General features: G+C 39.5%; 1 protein-coding gene and 1 pseudogene across 1 annotated transcript; one reads left to right on the top strand and one right to left on the bottom strand.

The window, feature by feature from the left end:
- LOC101670858 overlaps window positions 1-19,188 on the bottom strand; it is a 74,633-nt pseudogene extending 55,445 nt beyond the window's left edge.
- On the top strand, window positions 19,104-20,844 carry LOC101670556 (testis-expressed protein 13D-like). The gene has a single exon (XM_045068281.1). The coding sequence runs from the start codon at window positions 19,275-19,277 to the stop codon at window positions 20,838-20,840; it is 1,566 nt and encodes a 521-aa protein (XP_044924216.1). The 5' UTR covers window positions 19,104-19,274; the 3' UTR covers window positions 20,841-20,844.
- Window positions 20,845-21,655: the final 811 nt, after the last annotated feature.

Below are 21,655 nucleotides of genomic sequence, written 5' to 3'. Positions count from 1 at the left end.
GATGCTTTATCTTTCTTCCAATTGTGAATGATAATCTTGTCAGGTAGAGTATTCTTTGTTGTAAATTTTCCCCTTTTAACACTTTGACTACATCCTGCCACTCCTTTCTGACCTGCAAAGTTTCTGCTGAAAAAACAGCTGATAGTCTTAAATTGTTTCCCTTGTATGTGACTATTTGTTTGCTGTCTTTTAGATAATCTCTTTATCATTAACTTTTGCCATTTTAGTTAAACTATGTGTTAGTGTGGATTTATTTGGGTTCATCTTATTTGGGATTCTCTGTGCTTTCTGGACCTGGGCATATGTTTCCTTTCCCACAGTAGGGAAATTTTTGCCATTATTAATTTAAATATGTTCTCTGCTCATTTCTCTTTATTTCTTCTTTCTGGGACAACTGTAACATGAATGTTACTGTGCTTGATGTTGTTGTAGAGGTCCCTTATTCTCATTTTTAAATTTTTTTTTCTCTTTGCTGTTCTGTATGATTTGTACTACTTCACCTTCCAGATCACTGATCCATTCTTCTGTATCATCTAAAGAGCTTTTGATCCTTTCTAGTGTATTTTTCAGTTTGGTTATTCTTTTTTTAAATTACAGGACAGCAGGAGTTAGAGTGTACATGGGCCAGGGGTGTCCTGGTGCATGTTGTGCTGGGGTAGTCCTGATGGGACAGCTGGATTGTATATGGGCACATATATTATCACATTATCACACATTGATTTTATTAGTTTGGGTATCAGAGTTCTGGGGAAACATGTCATTGCAGGCAGTATATATAATATTAGGAACATGGGTTTTGTGCTGAAACAATCAAAGTATTAATTCTGGCTTCCCCATACACTAGCTGTGGGCTCTTAAAAAAGTTATGTAGCTTTCTCAAGCCCCATTTTACTTATTTAAAAAATGGAGGTAATACTGCTTTTTAACTTACATGGTTGTGGTGATGATTATATAAAATAAAGCACACCAAGTGTGCAAAGCATGTAGCACAGAGTAAGTACTAAAAAGTTGTCTATTATTTACTACTGTTTAAAAAGGCCAGAAAAGGGGTGCCTGGGTGGCTCAGTGGGTTAAAGCCTCTGCCTTCGGCTCAGGTCATGATCCCAGGGTCCTGGGATTGAGGCCCACACTGGTCTCTCTGCTCAACGGGGAACCTGCTTCCTTTCCTTTCTCTCTGCCTGCCTCTCTGCCTACTTGTGATCTCTGTCTGTCAAATAAGTAAATAAATAAAAATTTTAAAAAGGCCAGTAAAGAAACTTTTTGTTGGCACCATTATTATTATTTATAACATAAATATGCAAATGACTATTGAAAAGATCATCAGTGAACAACTTTACTTTTAGTATAAATGGAATCACTTCTACCTTCACTTAATATGCAACAATGATTAGCGTCAATTTGAAAATTAGAGCTGGTAATATTAATAATTTTTCCTCTTACACCTGAATGATTTTTTATATAGCTAGTAAAAACAGTGCTGCTACTTATAATATTTACTCAATGATAAGCAAGTTGAACTGGTCCAAACATTAAAAAGTTATTATTTTTAGGTAAAGGTGTTATCTATCTTATCTATATAAAGCACTAGATAAACACATCAAATGTGGCTTTTTCATATTTCAGGGTCATGCTGGAATTGTCCATTTTCTTTTTCTTTTTCTATTCCTGGCCTAAGGAAAGATGATTATTGTATACAAAATCATTTACCCTCATAATTATCCCCTTAATATGAATTTTTATTTTTCTGCATATTTCAAGTGTAGTCTTAATTCTATGCTTCAACAACCCTACCGTTTTTACTTGCATATACAGAATATGTTTCATTTCTGATCAGAGGCAGATGATGCCTTCAGCACCCAGAAGGCAACATAGATCCTGCAAATATCAAAAATGCCAGTATACACATGGTGCCTCCTTGGTGGTATTAGATGTGTAGCTCTAGCAAAGAGCATCCATGGAAATAGCTGAAATGTAGAAGGCAGGTAGGTGGGGGACCAGATGACAGCTTCTAAAAACATAATGGAATGAAAGCACAAGAGGCAGTTGTCATATGAATTGAGCAATATAATTCAACTGGATATGGCAGAACAGGGTGACCTGGAACAAATCTTGGCCAAGCAGGTCATTAGTAAATAACAGAGAAATATCTTTTGTCAATTTCAGGTTTGTTTCCCCTCTCGCTATCCTCACTTAAATTCTACCTGCTGTCCAAATCACACTTTCCAGATAAACTCCCACCTTCTGCATGAAGACTTCTTTAATACTAATGAGAATGATATGTTGAAAGGGAGAATTACATATATATGTATACATATATATATATATGTATACATATATATGTAAGAATATATAGATGGATACATATACATATATATAAGACTATATATATGAATACATATACATATAATATATATGCTCTTATTTTACCTTTGCAACAACTCTTTGAGGAAGCAGATCCTTAGAAATGTTGAGAAAGTTGGCAATCCATTAATTCAAAGTAGTGTTGATGACAATAGGACTTGTAGAGAATAAGGTGAATATGGAAGATCCAGGTAAAGCTTTCTAGAAAGTTGTTCATGAATCTGAAGCTTAGTAGGACACGGAGGAGGACTTGAAAGCTGTGTGAGTCTTTCACAATTAATGATGGTAGTTAAGATCAAGAGAATAGACAAGATCAGATAAAGTATTTGAAATGAGGGAAAGTGCCTGGAAAAGAAGGGGGTCTGAGGACAACTTTCAGGGAGACGCCAGCATTTAGGAATGAGTGGAAACATAGCAGGGAGCAAAAGGAAACTAAGAAGGAGTAGCCATAAAGATGGGAGAAAATTTGAGAGTGTTTGGTGTTCCAAAAGAAAAAGGAGGATGAATTTCAAAAAGGGAGTGGTCAACCGAGTCAAAGACCACAGACATTTCAAGTTAGAAGAAAGTTGGATTAAGAGAGGGGAGACGGTTACTAGTGGTGCCCTTAGAACACTTTCTGCAGTTTTATGGGTGGAGATTAAGGTACAGGAAATGTAGACAAGAACATTATACAGCATAGAAAAAGCTTAAAAGCTTATTCATACTGTGATGGGGAAGGAATAAGTAGAGAGGAAGAGACTGAAATAGAAAAGAGAGTGGAGAGACCATGACTGGACTGAACTTTCTGAAGAGATGGAAGAGGCTGGGATCTAAATCATATGTGAAGTTAGCTTGATTGTTGATAAGGGAAAGTTTAATGTTTATTGTGAGAAAAAGTTAGGCAGGAACTAAGCAGGAGGCTCGAGGACAGTTTGGCAACCAAGAAGTAAGAGAAGGAGCTGAGCAAAGGGCAGCTCCCTTTGCTCTACTCCATAATTGTAAACCACTCTACATGGCTTGTGGTATCCTCTGGAAATCCCCAGAAAGATCTGAGATTCAGCATCCACAAGTCACCTTTCCATACATATTCACAAACATTGTCTCATCATCCATCAGAGTACTCCAGTTTGGAATGCTGAAATCAGAAATGTCTTTCCCTCTTGTTCACAGAATCAGGTCACTCATCTTCACTATAACCTCCTGCTCTTGATAGCTCCCTATTTTTCCAGAGCATCTTGGTCTGGCTTCCCTTTCTTCCTTATCCACTCAAGTATCACAGTGGTTCTCTTTCTAGTGCCCATCGCCAAACTTCCCCAATGGTTTGAGACTTACAATCCCTCATAGCTGTCAGGTTCTCCCTTTACTCATGTGTCAGGTACATAACTGAACCTATGCAGGTGTAGAAACTTTTCCCTTTTTCACTTCTAGGTTTGTGGCTGGTCTGATAGTTAAATTGACATTAGATAAGTTAATAGGAGAAAAATTTAACTTCATATGTCCTGGAGCCCCAGAAAAATATGAGACTTAAAGAAGTGCCCATACCAACCAGCTTTCATACCTTCTAAATAAAGAAACAACAAATCTGTGAGGGATTGAGGATACAAGAAGGTTTATTTTGGGAGTAGTAAATTAGTGAGTAAGAAACAAAGTTTGTTTATACAGCCTTCTCAGCCCTAAATTCCCTATTTCTGGTGATAAGGATGCCTTCTACCTTTCTGTCTCAGGAAGGGTACCTTTCACATGGGAGATTTATTTCCTCATTTCAGGGAGACAAAGGAGGATTACAATGTCCTTTTTGTTCCAGCTCTTTCTTAAGTAACTTTAATTCAAAATAATCAATATTCCAAAATGGCATATTTTGGGGTAGCATATTCTGCTCTCCTTCAGTCCTGCCTTTGAAACTTGCAAGAAATTTCACAATTCAGAAGTTGAGTTGATAGATCTCTCCATTTAACTGAGCTAGTCTTTTAGTCTTGAAAATTGGTCAGTTTAGTTAAATAACCGTGTTTCATTTCAGGAGGCAGTGCTGTAGGTATGCTCCCAAAGTTAGGCCTGTATGGTGTAAATATGTACATCAGGTATTTAATAAGAGGTATTCCTATGGAAACAAAAGGAAAACAATGGTTAATATTTGGAGTGGACTAAAAACCCAGTATGAGTCCTGAGGGCAGCCAGTCAAAAAATTTTTAGATGTCTTGCTCAAAGCATCTTGTGATGGAGTGAAGGCAGGCAAGCAGTGGAAATTCTGACAGATTTTCCTAGTTTGTACTTTGAATGTCTCTGGTGATCTTTCTGAGTGGCCCACACAGCAACAGACATGAAGACTGTCCATACATGAACTGCTGTAATTTCTCTGAAGTTTATATCTAGTTATCCAGTTTTATCTTGCATGGCTTCAGGAAAAGGGCAGTTTTAGTTCTTAGTCGTTTCAAGTCAGAAGGGAGAGAGAAAAACTATAAATGTTATTTTGGAGAATTGTGGTGGAAGAATTCTGGATAGTCTAGTGCAATTTATAGGTAGATAACAAAACCTCAAAGACAATAAATAAGACTAGAATTGAAAGACCCCCCCCCCCGTCGTTAACTAATTAACTGCTCCTGCACCACCCCAGCCAGGGGTGCTCAGCTAGCAGGAGCTGCTGACCACCCGCAGGCACCTGCGTAACAATAAAGAACCTCTTGCTGATTGCATCCAGTGGCAGTGTTGGATTCTTGGGTAAGGGGATCCGCGGGTCTTTCAGAATCTGATATCCACAAGACTGCTATAGATTTTACTGAAAACATTTTTTTTTCTTGAAAGTCATCTCATTTCTATCAGAGATAAACAAAGTAAGACTAATTTGTTTGCAAGTTAAGTCTAGTCTCATTAAACTTGGCTTTAAACAATAAACTTGATTATTTTCATAAGTACAGCAAGAATATAGTGATAGACCATATAGGCTCCTTTAAGTCTGTTTCACTAGAACTTTTCATTAAAAAAATTCAGATTGAACTCTTTGAAGTCTCTTGAGCCTAGGAAACCAAGCCAAGGACACACACAACATCAGTCTTGACCTGCAATACTTACACATTTGGATTAATTCCTTTCTTATTGAGGTTCCCAAAATATCCTGATTCCTGAGCCTGCAGGAAGGAATTCTCCTTACTCATCTGGTGAGATTGTCCAGAACCTTGTAAACAAGTTACTAGACTGTTTTTCCAAGGGGCTATATTTGCTACTGAAAGTCAACCTTAGGTCCTTACGGATTTCTGGTCATATCTGGGTCTATGTACATCTTTTTCAAATATGACATTCCAGTCAAAGCCTTGGTCATATAACTAATGTTTCAATTATGTCATGTTATAAGAAGAACAGATTCTTATGGAACTCTACAAATAACTATACTACCACAAAAATAAGAATACTCGCCAGGAGTTTATGAATTCTGGTGAGATCAGGTAAGGAAAAAAATAATTGTTTTATCTTCACAAAGGTATACTTTACCAAACTGCTGGTAGTTTAAGAGAAAAGAGAAAATAGTTTCCTTAAATCTAGATAAAAAATTAAATAAGCGAAAATGTTTCAAAAATTCATTTAAATTATATAATCATCTTCATCAGTTCATTCAGTCCCAAGTAATTAATTTTTTTGTCTTGATCTTTTATTAGCATTTTAATGAAGCTGTCATGTTCTTCATTAGAGTTCTGTAAATCCTTAGTTAGTGGTATGGTCTGAAAGTCATCTGAAATATGTACTTGTTAGAATCCCTTCTGTGGGTCTCCTTGAAGATGAAATACTTTTGCAGGAACATCCTTGCAAAAGCATCAGAGTTAAACAGCAACTGTGTATAAATGGTAAAGGACTTAAAAATGGCCATGATTAAAGATCTGATAAGAGTTCAGTATAATACAATTGACAAGGAAATTTGGTTATTTCTGTGACATATACTTTAATATGGAATATTAATAATTGGAATTATGACTGATAACACTACATATCAATTTTAGGAATCTTATACAATTTCTGTAACACTTACATTAATAACCTATACCCATATGAACATAACCTAAGGAGGTTAAATATCACTTCTTATTTGACAATGCTTATTTGACCATGTAATTTAACATAAACAACACTAATGTTTAACATCTCTTTCACTAGGAGGAGAGAGAACAAAACTTTGAGATGTTCCATGGACCCTCTGGAAATCTCAAAGTTTGTTCCACATTAAAATGATTTTGATGTGGGGACCAAAGGCAGAAGAAAAATTGTTAAATTTTCTTATTACCTACAGCCCATTGACTGTAATTGACTCTGTGCTTGAAACAGACTGAGTGACATTCCTCTAGAGATTCAACTGCCTTGGTGTTGACACTTTGCTAAGGGCAAAAGGCAATCATAGCCCGACCCCCACCCCCTCACTCCAGGATCTTGCAAGCCTACTTTAACATACAAACTTTCCTTTAGAAATTTCCTTTGTCTCTAAACCCCCAAGATTGACAATCAATCTTCCCCAAGCATATGGCCCACCAATATACATCTGAAGGGTTTCATGACTAAGGTTTTGTTAGATGGTAATAAATGACCTTTTAACAATAATAGCTAGCTCCCACAAGGTCCTGGAAAACTTGTTTTCAAAATTCCTTAGAGACTTACACTCTCCCTAACCCCCTCCCAACTTGAAAGTATATAATAGGTCACTGTTCATGACCCCAGTGAAGCTTTCTGCCCATGGATACTTTTGCTTTAATAAAATTAACTTTTTGCACCAAATACATCTCAAAAATTCTTTCTTGGCCATCAGCTTTGAACCCTAATGTCTTTCCTACATCAACTTCATTTAAAATTTGATTTTGGGGAAATTTGTCAAAAATATTATAAGGTTATGGAGTACCTGGGTGGCTCAGTCCATTAAGTGTCTTCCTTTGGCTTAGGTAGTGATCCCAGGGTCCTGGGATCAAGCCCTTCATCAGGCTTTGTGTTTAGCAGGGAGCCTGCTTCTCCCTCTCCCTACTCGTACTCTTTTTCTGTCAATTTCTATACAAGAAATTGTATAAGATTCCTAAAATCTTTAAAAAAATATTGAAAGATTTTAAAATACTTGATTAAATAGGATCACAGATCACTGTGGAACAATACATTTAACCAAAGTGACAATTTAAAGGCAGTTACAAAAGGTTACAGAGCTGTAAGCAAAATTTAGCTCTTCTAACATTAAGACTGAGTTTTAAACAATGAAAGACCTGATGAAGACAGCATGAAACACACTAAATTATTTTGATAAAACACAGAATCTTTGTTTTCTAATCAGATTACTTAAAAGGTTAAAAAAAAAAGTCTTTCATAATCTCTTATCAGAAGCAGATCAATAGTCAAAGAAAACTTTGTCCTTTTAGCAGAAGAAAGAATATTAAATTTTAGTTTTACATAAGCATAATTATACAATTTTTATTAAAACTTATTTTAAAAGCCCTTAAATTTATTCAATTTTAGCCCGCTTGACTACATAAGGAAAGATTTTTTTCCTTCTTCCTTTTCAACTTTCTATATCCATTTAGTTTGTTCTCTATTCTCTTCTTTGTTAATCAGAAATTACCAGATTTTCTATGTTAAACAAAATTACTATTTTTCCTTTAACAAAATACATTTCCATACCTCATACTTTTCTTAGTCAAAAACACATCCTAATTTTTTTTAAGATTTTTATTTATTTATTTGATAGACAGAGAGAGATCACAAGTAGGCAGAGAGGCAGGCAGAGAGAGAGGGGGAAGCAGGTTCCCCGATGAGCAGAGAGCCCTATGTGGGGCTCGATCCCAGGACCCTGAGATCATGACCCGAGCTGAAGGCAGAAGCCCAAACCACTTCCTTTACTATTTCTGGGAGTTTTAAGTACACTTACTAAATTAACTCATTAGTTAACTAATTATTAAATTAATTATAGTTTTTAACCCTTAGAAACTTTAATTTCTAGTAAAAGCTGAAAAGGGAGCAATTGTGAACTATCTGTTAAATCCAACATTCTTTAGGTTGGCAGATTTATGAATATATTTCATGATTTTTAGAAGCATATACTTTTTTTATATAGTACAGTTTTTCAGTGTGGCACAGAACATGTTTACTGACCAAGCCAAATATCTTTAGTTTCTCTGTAATAAGAAGCCAAAAGGGGTTAGACCTATGTTTAGTAACTAATTTTTCAGTATTTAATTTGTTTGGAAATAATCCAGTCAATGAGTTTCCATCATTTAACTTAATTTATCAAAACTTTAAGGTTTAAAGTTACCAAAGAAGATTTTGGAAACTATTTAAGTAGACATATTATACAATCTAATTATTATTGAAAACTTTACTTATTAACTTTTATCTCATTTACATCTATTTAAATCATTTGTTTAAAGCAATCATATCTAGATTGCTCATGAAAATTTCACGAGATATTAAAGCAGCTAGCCATCATCTCAAGTTACTTTTCTAACAGAGATAACATGAACTTATTTGACAAATAAGACCAGGTGGAATAAAAGTTGTATGTCTGCCCTACATTTAATGCTGATAACTCTGAAGACATTATTTTTTAAAAATTAAACCAATATAATTAAGCTAGCTTTTATTTACTGAAGATTATTCCAAATCACGTGAACTTGAAAAACATTTCTGTTAGTTTCAAATATATTTCTGAAAGCTTAGAAGTATTTATTTTGATCAGCGTTTATTTTTCTTTAAGCCATTAAGTGGAGCCTTTAAAAAATTAATTTTGGCAATACCATCCTGGTTTAAGAAAATATCACATATACATGACATACATTTATAGACATACATAAACATACGGAGACCTTATAAATTTCATTCTAAATTTTGGTCATGAATTAGGTACAGTAATACAGAACTCACTATTTTATAAATAACAGTTGGATTCAAACTGTTTCTGTAATTGAAGTAAAATGTGTACCTGCTTTTAAAAGTCTACTTTTAAAAAGTAAAACTTTTTACTAATATTTGTGGAGAAGACTCTTAAGAATTGTATTTGTTTTTGATAAGTAATCTTAAGAAGGCTGTGAACTAGTGTTTGGGCAAAGGAGCCTTTAATGAAGTTTGTATATTAAAAAGCTTCTTTCTTCCCTTTTTTCTTTAGTCTCAGGTGATTGTGAGCAGAGTTTTATCTCCTGGGTTGTTTATATTTCAAAGACATGTTAAGATTTAGATCTTCAAGGGATAGAGCAAAAATTATGTTTTCTCTTAGGAGTTTTGTGGTATATTTCTCTACTATCAGAAGTGTAGGGTAATTATTTCTTAAAAGTAAGTTTCTATCTTTTTCTTAAGTACAGGACAGTTCTGTTTCTAAAGTCCCAATCTTTTATAATATCTACACATGTTCAGATGAAGAGAGGAGGTTTGAGGTTGTTAAATTAAGTGTACTTAGAATTATTTCTAGAACATCGTACTTCACATTCCCCCATGAGAAAGAAACTTTTCATATCCCAGCAGGAGGAAGAATTTCTCCTTGACCAGCAAAAACTGAGCCAATGAGAACTCAGCAAAACAGCCCCTTCCAGCTTCCTCTTTTCTTGTATAAAAGCAGGCTCATCTCATCTATCCTCCAGACTTGCCAATGGTTTGCCATAGTTTACTTGTCCTGAATTGCAATTTTCTGCTATTCCTGAATGCACTAAATTGGTAGTAAAATAACTAGATTTTTCGTTTTCTAAGGTCAACATTACATGGTGACTATGGTGACCAGGAAGGGACCCAAAGGAGACAAACCCATCAGAAACTAATGATCTCCGGAATCATGTGAAGTACCCACTTGAGTCCCTTATGCTCTCTGCTTCTGTGAGTCATCTTCTTCCTTTTAGTTAAGTAAGTCTCCTCTTGGATATGAACTCCTTCCTTTTGGCTGAGCTCTCTGACTTTATTCAGGATCTGTTCTTGTTTTTATGAAGGCACTGCTGTTCTTGCTGAGTACTCTTCTGTTTTCTGATCCTCTGGTTTTGAGTAATGGGATCCCCATCTGCTAAATTCTCTTAGGAGGGACCTCCTTCTATTACCCAGGCCAGTTTTATGTTCAAAAATTATGGTCCTGGATCATCTGGGTGGCACAGTCAGTTAAATGTCTGACTCTTGGTTTTGGCTCAGGTTGTAATTTCAGGATCATGAGATCGAGCCCCGAGTCAGGCTCTGTGCTTAGTGCAGAGACTGCTTAAAGTTTTCTCTCCCTCTCCTTCTACCCCTCTGCTCCACTCTTCCTCTCACTCTCTAAAATAAATAAATAAATCTTTAAAAAAAAACACAAACAAACCCTATGGTCCCTGCTCATGTGCAATTTTTACTACTTGGACCAATTTAACCAAAAATAATTTAGAATTCCAATGGCTATCATGGGATGTTTTCGATCTCCCCGATCTTTTTTTTTTTTTTTTTCTTAGAACCATTGCTCTAAAATGAAAAAATTGAATGGAACCCCTATTTCAATTTGTATCTTGAGGCTTCCAAGTGTATTGAGGACTCTGAAATCACCTCTTTTGCTAAGATCCTAATGCTAAGCCCCTAATTTCCCATGTCCCCTTGACTAAAGCTGAACTATAAGCCATAGACAAAGATTTTCCTGGAATTATTGATGTTCTCCATAGATTTGCCAAGGAATTTGATATAGTCATTCAGACTTACCAAACACGTTCCTTAGATTTGTTCCAGCTACTTCACATGCATGTTGGTGAAGGCCAAGCCCAACGCTGGATGAAAACAGCTAATTGGGATGATCCTGAACAAATCTCTAGAATTTTAAATGAGAGACCAACCCCATTGCCTTTTTATATGATCAAGTAAAAGGAATACCAGTAAGATCTTTGATTTCCAGATCTAACAAATAGAAGCCCCTAAACAAAACCAAACCCCTCCTGGCCTCTGCCACTCTTGCAAAAACCAAGATGCTGTAGGAAAGATTGTTCCAAATGTAAGCATCCTATGTGTGTTTAGCCCTTTAACCACCCTTTCCGATACCCTTCAAACACCCAGCTATACAGTTCTGAAGAACTACAGGGCTTTTCCCAATCATTCCTCTTACCAGGCTTAGAGAATTCTTATGAACTTATGAACTTCTTATGAACTGGAGCTACACTTTTGGTGCTTGACCCTATTGTTATTAAATAGCTCCTTATGTCAAAGTACTGAAACAATTCAAAGAGAGGGGATCTTTAATAAATACAAAAAGGTTTCTATCTATAAACTTATTCCCTTTTCTTCTTAGTTCCTCCACCCTTATTCATGTATTAGGCTGAGATTCTTTAGAGAAATATCATGCTGGAATTTTTCTCCTGAAAGGGTGAGATGATTCTAGAGTTTGATAGCAACCAAAATAGTCAACTAAGTAAATCAGATGACATTGCAATATCTTTTATTTGCTCCATCAGATTTTTTCTGTGATTGAGTTCTCTGTGGATAAGGTCAGTTAATAATTCTTTACTTGGGAAGGAAAGCAGTGTGCCTAGACAGTAATGGCCCAGGGTTTTACTAAAAATCCTCCCTACTACCAAATCTTAAAAGTGGATTTAAATGATATAAAGTTAGCTGGAAGCTTTACTTTATTATAATATGTAGACGACTTGCTTCTCTCCTCCCCTTCTCAGGCCTCTTTGCAGGAAGGCAACATCTACCTGTTAAAACTTCTAACCTTAAAGGGACAAAAGTCTGCAAAGAGAAGCTGCAATTTGCTCAGACTCAGGTTGGATATTTGCGGGATCTGATATTCAGAACAAGGGCTGTATTTAAATCCAAATAAGCTTCATGGCATCCTGAACATCCCCAAACTGAGTGCTAATTAGGTTTTCTCAGGCTAGCTGGCTACTGTCAAAATTGGATTTCAAACTCTCTTTTTCTCACTGTAATAATCTTAACCCTTCCACTTGTCTTCCCTTCTCTATGGCAATACCCATCATGCCTTTGACTCTGACAGATCACCTCCTATCCATGTTAACTTATGGAAAACTGCTTTGTATAACATTAACTCTCCATGGTTTACTGATGGTTCTTATTTAAAAGGTGAAAATGATAAATATGATGCTGGGTATGCTATTGAAACTCCTTTTGAAGTCACTGAAGCAACACTTTTGCCCTAGGCTAAACTGGCCCAACAGACTGAATTGTATACTCTTAAAAAAAAAAAAATTCTTTTCAGTGTTCCAGAATCCATTGTTAACGCACCACACCCAGTGCTCCATGCAGTACATGCCCTCCATAATAACCACCACCAGGCTCGCCCAACCTCCTACCCCCCTCCCCTCCAAAACCCTCAGTTTGTTTCTCAGAGTCCACAGTCTTTCGTGGTTTGTCTCCTTCTCCAATTTCCCCCAACTCACTTCTCTCCATCTCCCAATGTCCTCCGTGTTATTCCTTATGATCCACAAGTAAGTGAAACCATATGATAATTGACTCTCTCTGCTTCATTTATTTCTCTCAGCATAATCTCCTTCAGTACTGTCCATGTTGATAGAAAAGTTGGGTATTCACCCTTTCTAATGGAGGCATAATACTCCATTGTATATATGGACCGTATCTTCTTTAACCATTCGTCCTTTGAAGGGCATCTTGGTTCTTTCCACAGTTTGGCGACCATGGCCATTGCTGCTATAAACATTGGGGTACAGATGGCCCTTCTTTTCACTACATCTGTATCTTTGGGGTAAATACCCAGGAGTGCAATTGTAGGGTCATAGGGAAGCTCTATTTTTAATTTCTTAAGGAATCTCCACACTGTTCTCCAAAGTGGCTGCACCAACTTGCATTCCCACCAATAGTGTAAGAGGGTTCCCTTTTCTCCACATCCTCTCCAACACACGTTGTTTCCTGTCTTGTTAATTTTGGCCATTCTAACTGGTGTAAGGTGGTATCTCAATGTGGTTTTGATTTGAATCTCCCTGATGGCTAGTGATGATGAACATTTTTTCATGTCTCTGACAGCCATTTGTATGTCTTCATTGGAGAAGTGTCTGTTCATATCTTCTGCCCATTTTTTGACGTGATTATCTGTTTTGTGTGTGTTGAGTTTGAGCAGATCTTTATAGATCTTGGATATCAGCCCATTGTCTGTATTGTCATTTGAGAATATCTTCTCCCATTCTTGATTAGGCCCGCATTTTTAAAAAAGATTTTATTTATTTATTTGATAGAGAGAGACACAGCGAGAAAAGGAACACAAGCAGGGTAAGCGGGAGAGGGAGAAGCAGACTTCCCACCTAGCAGGGAGCCCGATGTGGGGCTCAATCCCAGGACCCTGGGATCATGACCTGAGCTGAAGGCAGACGCTTAATGACTGAGCCACCCAGGTGCCCCTTAGGCCCGCATTTTAGCCAAAGGCCAAACTGTAAATATTTATACTAACAGTAGGTAAGTTGGAATAGCTTTTGACTTTAAAATGTTACGGAAACAGTAAGGCTTTCTTACTTCCAGCAGGGATAAAATTAACAATGGCCTTTATATACAGATATTATTAGATGTCATATTCTTGCAGGCACTTTGTCCAGTATCAAGTTCCTTGGACATTCCAAACTTGATTCCCTGGAGGCTAATGGAAACCACCAGGGTGATTATTTCTGCAAAGTATTTTGCTCTCAAAGGAAGAAACAACTAAACCTCTGCCTTAGGCCAAAGTGATGTTCCCTCAAATAATAATCCAGAAAAATAGACTAGAGATGTCCAACAGTTGGCCGCAGAAAAGGGTAAAACAATATTGGAAATCTACTAAATGTTGGTTCAATAAAAAAGGAATTCTGGTTTTAGTCAAATAATAATCCGGTGCTGCCAGAGACTCTAAAATTTCCATTACTACATATGCAATGAATCATTAGTCTACTGATAAAAACCTTTATAAGCCAATACTAGTGACTAAATATTAATAAGATCACAGACTGCCTACTTTGCTTATCTCACCTGCCCGAAATATAATTCAGAAAAAGCAGTCTACAACTGCTCCTGGACCTTTCAAATTGCCCAGTGGACCACTCAAGTTTTGGAAGATGGATTTTATTTAGCTTCCCCTATCTCATGGATATAAACATGTCTTGGTAATGGTTTGTATGTTTTCTTACTGGACTGCTAGTTTTGTGGCTAAAATTCTACTAGAAAAGATCACCCCTACCTGGGAAATCCTCTCAAACTCCATAGTGGCCAGGGAACTCACTTTAACAGGTCTGTGATGTTTGACCAGTATTACAACACTTCTACTGTGCTTACTGCCTTCAATCCTCAGAGTTAACTGAAAGCACTAATAGCATTATTGGGCAAAATTTGTAGAGAATCTTCAAATATCCCAACCAACAGCACTGCCATTAGTGGTTCTAAATTTCAGGTCAACCCCTTTTGGAATTCATTAACTCTCACACGATGGCCAGTGTCCTTGCTCCTGCTTCTTTTGATCCAGGAATGGTAAAAGGAGATAAGCTTAAATATTGCAAAGGCCTAATTGCTTCTGTTGGGAATCACCATGCTTTAGTAGAGCAATCTTTCCACAGTGTACTCTGCAGAGACAAAGACCTTAAACATAATACCTTGCAGCCCAGGAATTTCATCTATTAGAAAAGACATGTCCAGAAAGACTCTCTTCAACCCTGTTGGAAAGACCCATATCAGGTACTGTTAACCAACCCTGTGCTGCCAAACTCCAAAGAATAGACCCTTGTATCCATGTGTCACATCTACAGAAAGCACCAAAACCTGACTAGATCTGCACTCCAACTGCTGATGTGAATATAAAGATTTCTAGGAATTGAAGCTGATGACAGCTGAAGGAGACCACTTTCCCAAGATGATTGGACCAGACCTGTATACCTTTTTCTCACTGTTGATTCTTACCTTATTTCATTTCTTTCTTTCTTGGCTCAATCTACTGCAAAATAGGAATATCTTTCTTTTTATTAATTTTTAAATTTTTATCCACATATAATGTATTATTAGCCCCAGGGGTACAGATCTGTGAATCGCCAGGTTTACACACTTCACAGCACTTACCATAGCACATAACTTCCCCAATGTCCATAACCTAACCACCCTCTCCCTAACCCCCTCTCCCCAACAACCCTCAGTTTGTTTTGTGAGATTGAGAGTCTCTAATGGTTTGTCTCCTTCCCGATCCCATCTTGTTTCATTTTTTCCTTCCCTACCCCCAAGCCCCCCACTTTGCCTCTCAACTAAAAGAGAAATATCTTTCTGACCATTGACTGTCACCAGAAATCCAATCTGTTCTTTCCTATTGAAATATGATTTGTTCCCTGCATCCAAGGGAAATACAAATGAGCCCAATTACAGAGCTCTGGAGAGGATGGGGAGTTGTAAGGGACAGGGCAAAGTGAATTGTACCACCCATCTTTGTGTTTCTGTTAAATTCACTTCCTGCCTTTCAGCATTTACATGAGTAACATGTATACCCTAGACCTGGAAACCAGGCCAGAGTGCTTGTAGTAAATCTTGTAGGGAAAGGGAGGTTTAAACAGGCAGCTAGATGTTTAAGGGATTTTCTGGGGAACATGGAGGAGTTTTAGGAGCTAAGGGAATTTGCTGAGAAGACAGGGCTAGATTTTATTATTTTATGTTTTAGGTTTTTATTTAAATTCCAGTTAGTTAACATACACTGTAATATTAGTTTCAGGTGTACAATTTAGTGACACAGCTGGATTTTAAAAAGAGGAATTTATATTGGATGTGGACTTTAATTTTTGTTCTAATTTCTATTCTTTAATCTTATTAAGGGAGTCTCTAAGGCTAGCAATTATACTCCTCTGTATCCACTTTATAATTTGGTGTTTCCATAGGTACAACAAAGCAGTTGTTTAGGATGACAGCTCTTTAATTATTTTTCAAATATTGAAGTTTTTCTAATTCAAAGGATTTATTGTCTGGCATTGACAAGCAGGATCTTATATTAATTTCAATAGAGACTCAAACCAAAAAGACTTTTTATAGCTTAATCATGAACATAAGAGGCATCCCAAAAGAGAGTGCAAAAGATGCAGTGTTCACAAGATCCAGAGAGCTCAATCCCAGAATTAGCCTAAGAAAACAAAACATTTGTTGTCACCAGTACTAAGAATGGTGTAGTGAAAATGATGTCTCCAGTTTCTCATGAGAACGAGATGCCTCCAATCACAGACCCACTAATCTGTGCCACTGAGCAGGTGCTATTAGAATTATACTTTGAGGAGCCTGGGTGGCTCAGTGGGTTAAGCCTCTGCCTTCTGTTCAGATCATGTTTCAGGGTCCTGGGATCGAGCCCCACATTGGGCTCTCTGCTCAGCGGGGAGCCTGCTTCTTCCTTTCTCTCTGCCTGCCTCTCTGCCTACTTGTGATCTCTGTCTGTCAAATAAATAAATTAAAAAAAATAATTATACTTTTTCAGCACTAACAAGACAACAGTGGTTTAGACAACAAAGGCCGTTTATGAACTGGGATACCTCATGGCAAACTCCCCTGAGAGCTGGCACAGTTGGACAAAGAGAATGTTGCCTGAGAGTTCATATGTTGGATTCCCAGGCCATTTGGCTGGCTACCAGATGCAAGCCAGTAATTGTACTTTCTGGCTGGCAGAGACCAGAGGGAATATTCTTATTGGTCACAAGGCCATATGCTCAGGACAGAACAAGATGAAAAGAAAACCTCATCTGGCTTTTACATAAAGGACCCACAGCCAAGTTTGTCTAAACAGATGCCAGTCTGGTGAGAACCGTGAACTCATCAGTTTGTGAAGTATTCTACCCTATTGTTTCCCTCCTTATGACAAATGACACAAAGGACAGAGACCAAAGAAAACAATGCCCATCTCTGGGAGGAAAGAGATCAATAGAAAACAAGAACACTGGGGGCGCCTGGGTAGCTCAGTCAGTTAGGTGTCTGCCTTTGGCTCACGTCATGATCTTAGGGTCCTGAGATTGAGCCCCACATTGGGCTCTCTGCTCAGCAGGGAACCTGCTTCTCCCTCTCCTGCTGCCTGGACCTCCCCCTGCTTGTGCTCTGTCAAATAAATAAATAAATAAATAAATAAATAAATAAAAATATTAAAAAATAAGAAAACAAGAGTACTGATAATAAATATTTACCAGAGTCACTATATCCAAGGAACTTGATCACACAAATATATTCTGCAAAATTAAATTTAGAAAAAGAAAAGGACCCTCTCTTTCACTTCTGCCAGACCCCATGAGATTCAGGAGACTGATGTGGTAAGAATTATTACCTTCTGTGTTCTCTTTTCAGATCCCAGGATCTCTCAGGTGCAGCAGCCCCAGAATGAGTAATGTCCAGGTAGTGGAGGGTCGTAGGCCAGGGGCCAAAACTGCAGAAGTGGGAATGAGGAACTTTTCCTTTCTTCCCTTCTAGGTTCTTTGGCTGGGCTAATAATTAAATAAATATGAGACAATTTATAGGAGAAAAACAAATTTAATTTCATACATATAAGAACTCCATATAAATATGACTCAAAAAAAGGTGACCAAAGCAGGCAGCTTTTTTTTTTTTTTTAAAGATTTTATTTGACAGAGAGAGAGAGACATCACAAGTAGGCAGAGAGGCAGACAGAGAGAGAGGAGGAAGCAGGCTTCCCGCTGGGCAGAGAGCCTACCCAAGTGCCCCAAGCAGGTAGCTTTTATAACTTCAATCCCCTCTCCCCGCCCCCCCGCAAAATGTAAAGAATTCATAAGACAAAGAGGTTTGAGTTTGGGGTTGTAAATTAGTGAGGAAGTAATAAGGTAATAAGGTATTTTATGTAGCCTTCTTTTTTATTTATTTATTTATTTATTTATCTGACAGAGATCACAGGTAGGCAGGGAGGCAGGCAGAGAGAGAGAGAGGAGGAAGCAGGCTCCCTGCTGAGCAGAGAGCCCGATGCGGGACTCGATCCCAGGACCCTGAGATCATGACCTGAGCTGAAGGCAGCGGCTTAACCCACTGAGCCACCCAGGCGCCCCTTTATGTAGCCTTCTTAGCCCTAAATTCATTCCCTATTTCTGGTGGTAAGGTGCCTTCTACTCTTTGGGTATAGAGTATAGAGTGGATATACTTCACATGCGTGATTTAGTTCCTCCTTTCAGGCGCACAAAGGAGGGTTAGAATGTCCTGCTTATCAGCTGTTTCTTAAGTAACTAACTTCAACTCAAAGTAATGTGCCAAAGTAGCATATTTTGGGGTGACATATTCCTGTTCTTTACCTGGTTCCCACTGCTGCCCCAACATGCAGCTTCATTCCCTTTCCCACAGCGGTAGCACAACCACAGCCTTCACTGTCAACACTGTCCTGTCCCTTTTCTAGATTTTGATAGACCCCAGACTTGCACCCTATTTATGCCCCCGAACAGGGGGTCTGGCAACATCAGATTCCACCTCGACTCTCTCCCTCCCCTAGAAATTCTCTGACCTTCTCTGATTCACCCTTTCTTTAAGACTGGGAGTATGTGTGTTTGAAAGTCCCACCCAAGACCTTATGTGCATGAGCGACAACTATTATTATCGCCGAGGAATCTGATGTGCCCCGTCCCTGTCTAGGACCATTGTACTACCCAGTGCAGTCATCCACCCGGTTCGCCTTCCAGGGGGCACTTAGCCTGAAAAATGGGTCCCAGCACACCTTGCGGTGGCGTGCGTAGCTCAGAGCTGTTGTCTGTGACGCATCACGCTATTGTCGCCCTTCACGCACTGGGGGCTGGTGTGGTGAGAGAATCCACCTTTCTTTCTTCTTCTTTTCCTTTTTTTTTTTTTTTTAAAGGAAAAACTTGGTAGTGAGGGAGAAAAGAAGCCAAGGAGGAGGCTAGGACTGGGAGAGGACTTTGGCAGGACTCAGTAGGGAGCTGAGGGGTGGACCTTTACTGGCGGCGGCGGCAGCAGCGGCATCGCCTGTGAGGCGGGCGGTTGACTAGGCCACAGCAGTCAGTTGACTAGGCCACAGCAGTCAGTCGGTTAACTAGGCCGCAGCAGCCATGGCGGTTGACTTTGGGGACCACGCCAGCGGGTTCCGCCATACCGAGGTGATCAGGTTCATCAACAATGAAGTCCTCCTGAACGGTGGCGGCCCAGATTTCTACGTGGCCTTCCGCTCACGGCCCTGGAACGAAGTCGAGGACCGGCTTCGGGCCGTGGTGGCGGACCCGCAGATGCCGCACGCCATCAAACGGGCCTGCGCCTGGAGCGCGCTGGCCCTGAGCGTGCGCGTGGGCGCAAGGCAGCGGGAGCAGCAGGAGTGCCGGGTCCATTGGCTGCAGGAGCAAGTAGAGGAGCGCGAGACCGCTGCCTGGGCCCTGGCCTCCGAGCTGCAGCGGCTATGCAGGGAGCGCAAGGAGGTGGCTGCGCAGCTTCGATGTGCGCAGGCTGCTTTGCAGCATGTGGTGGATGAGAGAAATGTGTTGCGTGGGCGACTGCTCCGGGCGGAGAAGTCGGGCCGGGTTGACCAACCTCCTCAGGAGGTCACCTCTGAGTCAGGAGCAGAACAAGGTGGGGCCGCTGCCTGGCCAGGGGATATGGATGAGAAGAGCAAGATGATGGCCACAGAGGCACAGGCCATGCACCATTTGGAGGCCCGGATGGCAGCTCCGGCATCCGCAGCAGCAGCTCCGGCATCCGCAGCAGCAGCTCCCGCAGCCACAGCAGCAGCTCCCGCAGCCGCAGCAGCAGTTCCGGCAGCCGCAGCAGCAGCTCCCGCAGCCATGCTTTATGTGCAGGCACTTCCAAGCTCCTGGGCCCAGGCTTTGCAGACCTCTCTGCCAGTGCAGGTGCCACATCCATTCCCATTCTCTGCATCATTCCAAATGGGATTCCCATACTGGGCACCTCTACCACACTCAGTAGTTGTGGAAGCAGACACAGCAGCAGCAACAACAACAGCAACAGCAGTTCCACTCCAGATGCCCCTCATGCCACCCCTGGGGGTCTACCCACCTGGCCAATGGGCTGCAGTGGGGGTCCAGGAGCAGATGGCACCACTGTGTGAACAGAGGTTCTGTGACCAGGAGGAATGTTCTGAGACCTTCCAGGGAGGATGTCCCCTGGGAGACAGCAGAAGCCAGAGCCAAGATGAAGGTCCTGTGTGTCCCCAGGGAAAGACTTCGCTGGAGGACAGTGGAAGCCATAGCCAGAAAGATCTGGAGAGTCCTCAGGGGACAACACCCCTGGAAGACAGAAGTTCCAATCAGAAGGAATGTCCATTGATGCCCCAGGAGAAGTACCCCCTGGAGAACAGCAAGAGCCACAGCCAAGAAGATCAAGAGAGGCCCCAGGGGACATCCCCACTGGGAAGCAGCAGGAGCAGTGGTGTGATAAAAAGCCCCAAGAAACAGCAACCTCCAGGGCAGAAATCCAAGCCACTAAAAGGGAAAAAAGTCTCAGATTCCCAACTCCAGGAGAAGCCTGCCTCAGGATGCAGTCCAAAGAATTGGGACTGCCCATGGTGTAAAGCTATGAATTTTTCATGGTGCACAACCTGCTATCAATGCAAGAAAGTCTGTGTGGCAGTTGAGAGTGGAGGCCTGGACACAGGAGAACCTCACTAATTTTAGGAAGGTAAGTAAGAATGGAAACACTCCAAAGAAAAACCAATTTCGTAAGACGCCCCCCTACCCCGATCAAAAAGTAGCTCATTTACTTCACAGAAAATTTGAAAACCAAAATTATTGTACAGAAAAATTAAATAAAGTAGTCCATTATCCCAATACCAATAATCACTTTTTATCATTCTGATTACACACACACGAGCATAGATATATCTATGTTTTTATTTTATATATCTATTTTAACAAGGATAGACTACTTTTTGAGTATCACACATTTTAAATAGGGGATTTTTCCTAATTTCATTTAAGTTCACAGATGGTGGATTCTGGATAACTGATGCTGACTGGTTGACACCCTGGAGAGGTTGAAGTTATGAAGCCTTTTCCTTTTTCACTTTTTTCTGTTTTCTTATTAACCTCTTTTTCCTGAAAATGTTATGTTGCTGGCTAGTAACAACCATGTGTTTTCAAGTTACAACTGTATTGAATTTCAGGAGTATTGTTTTTCCTTGAAAATGTTATTATTCCTTTTTAAATTACTACAGTGTTCATGTTGCTTCTTGTTTTTAAGTTTTATAGGTGAAGGCCTGTTTTTGTGTCTCTGAGCCTGCAGAAATTGTTTGTTGTTGAAGAAGCCGAACCCATCCCATTAGAAGATCTCCCAGGAGTCTAAAGAAATCACACCTTGATTCCAGCTGACCCACACCTCACTGAGACCCCCATTGGCTGTAACTGAGAAAAATGAGAGGAAGTCAGGGAAGAAGAGATGCTCTGGCACTCATAAGGGGGGAAAGGACAGCAAAACAATTTTGTTA

The sequence above is a fragment of the Mustela putorius genome, unplaced genomic scaffold (genome assembly GCF_011764305.1).
Source record: "Mustela putorius furo isolate JIRA1106 unplaced genomic scaffold, ASM1176430v1.1 tig00003901_pilon_pilon_pilon, whole genome shotgun sequence".
In the NCBI taxonomy this organism is placed as follows: domain Eukaryota; kingdom Metazoa; phylum Chordata; class Mammalia; order Carnivora; family Mustelidae; genus Mustela; species Mustela putorius.
Note: the sequence above shows the minus strand (reverse complement) of the source record. Positions and strands in the feature narration are given on the sequence as shown.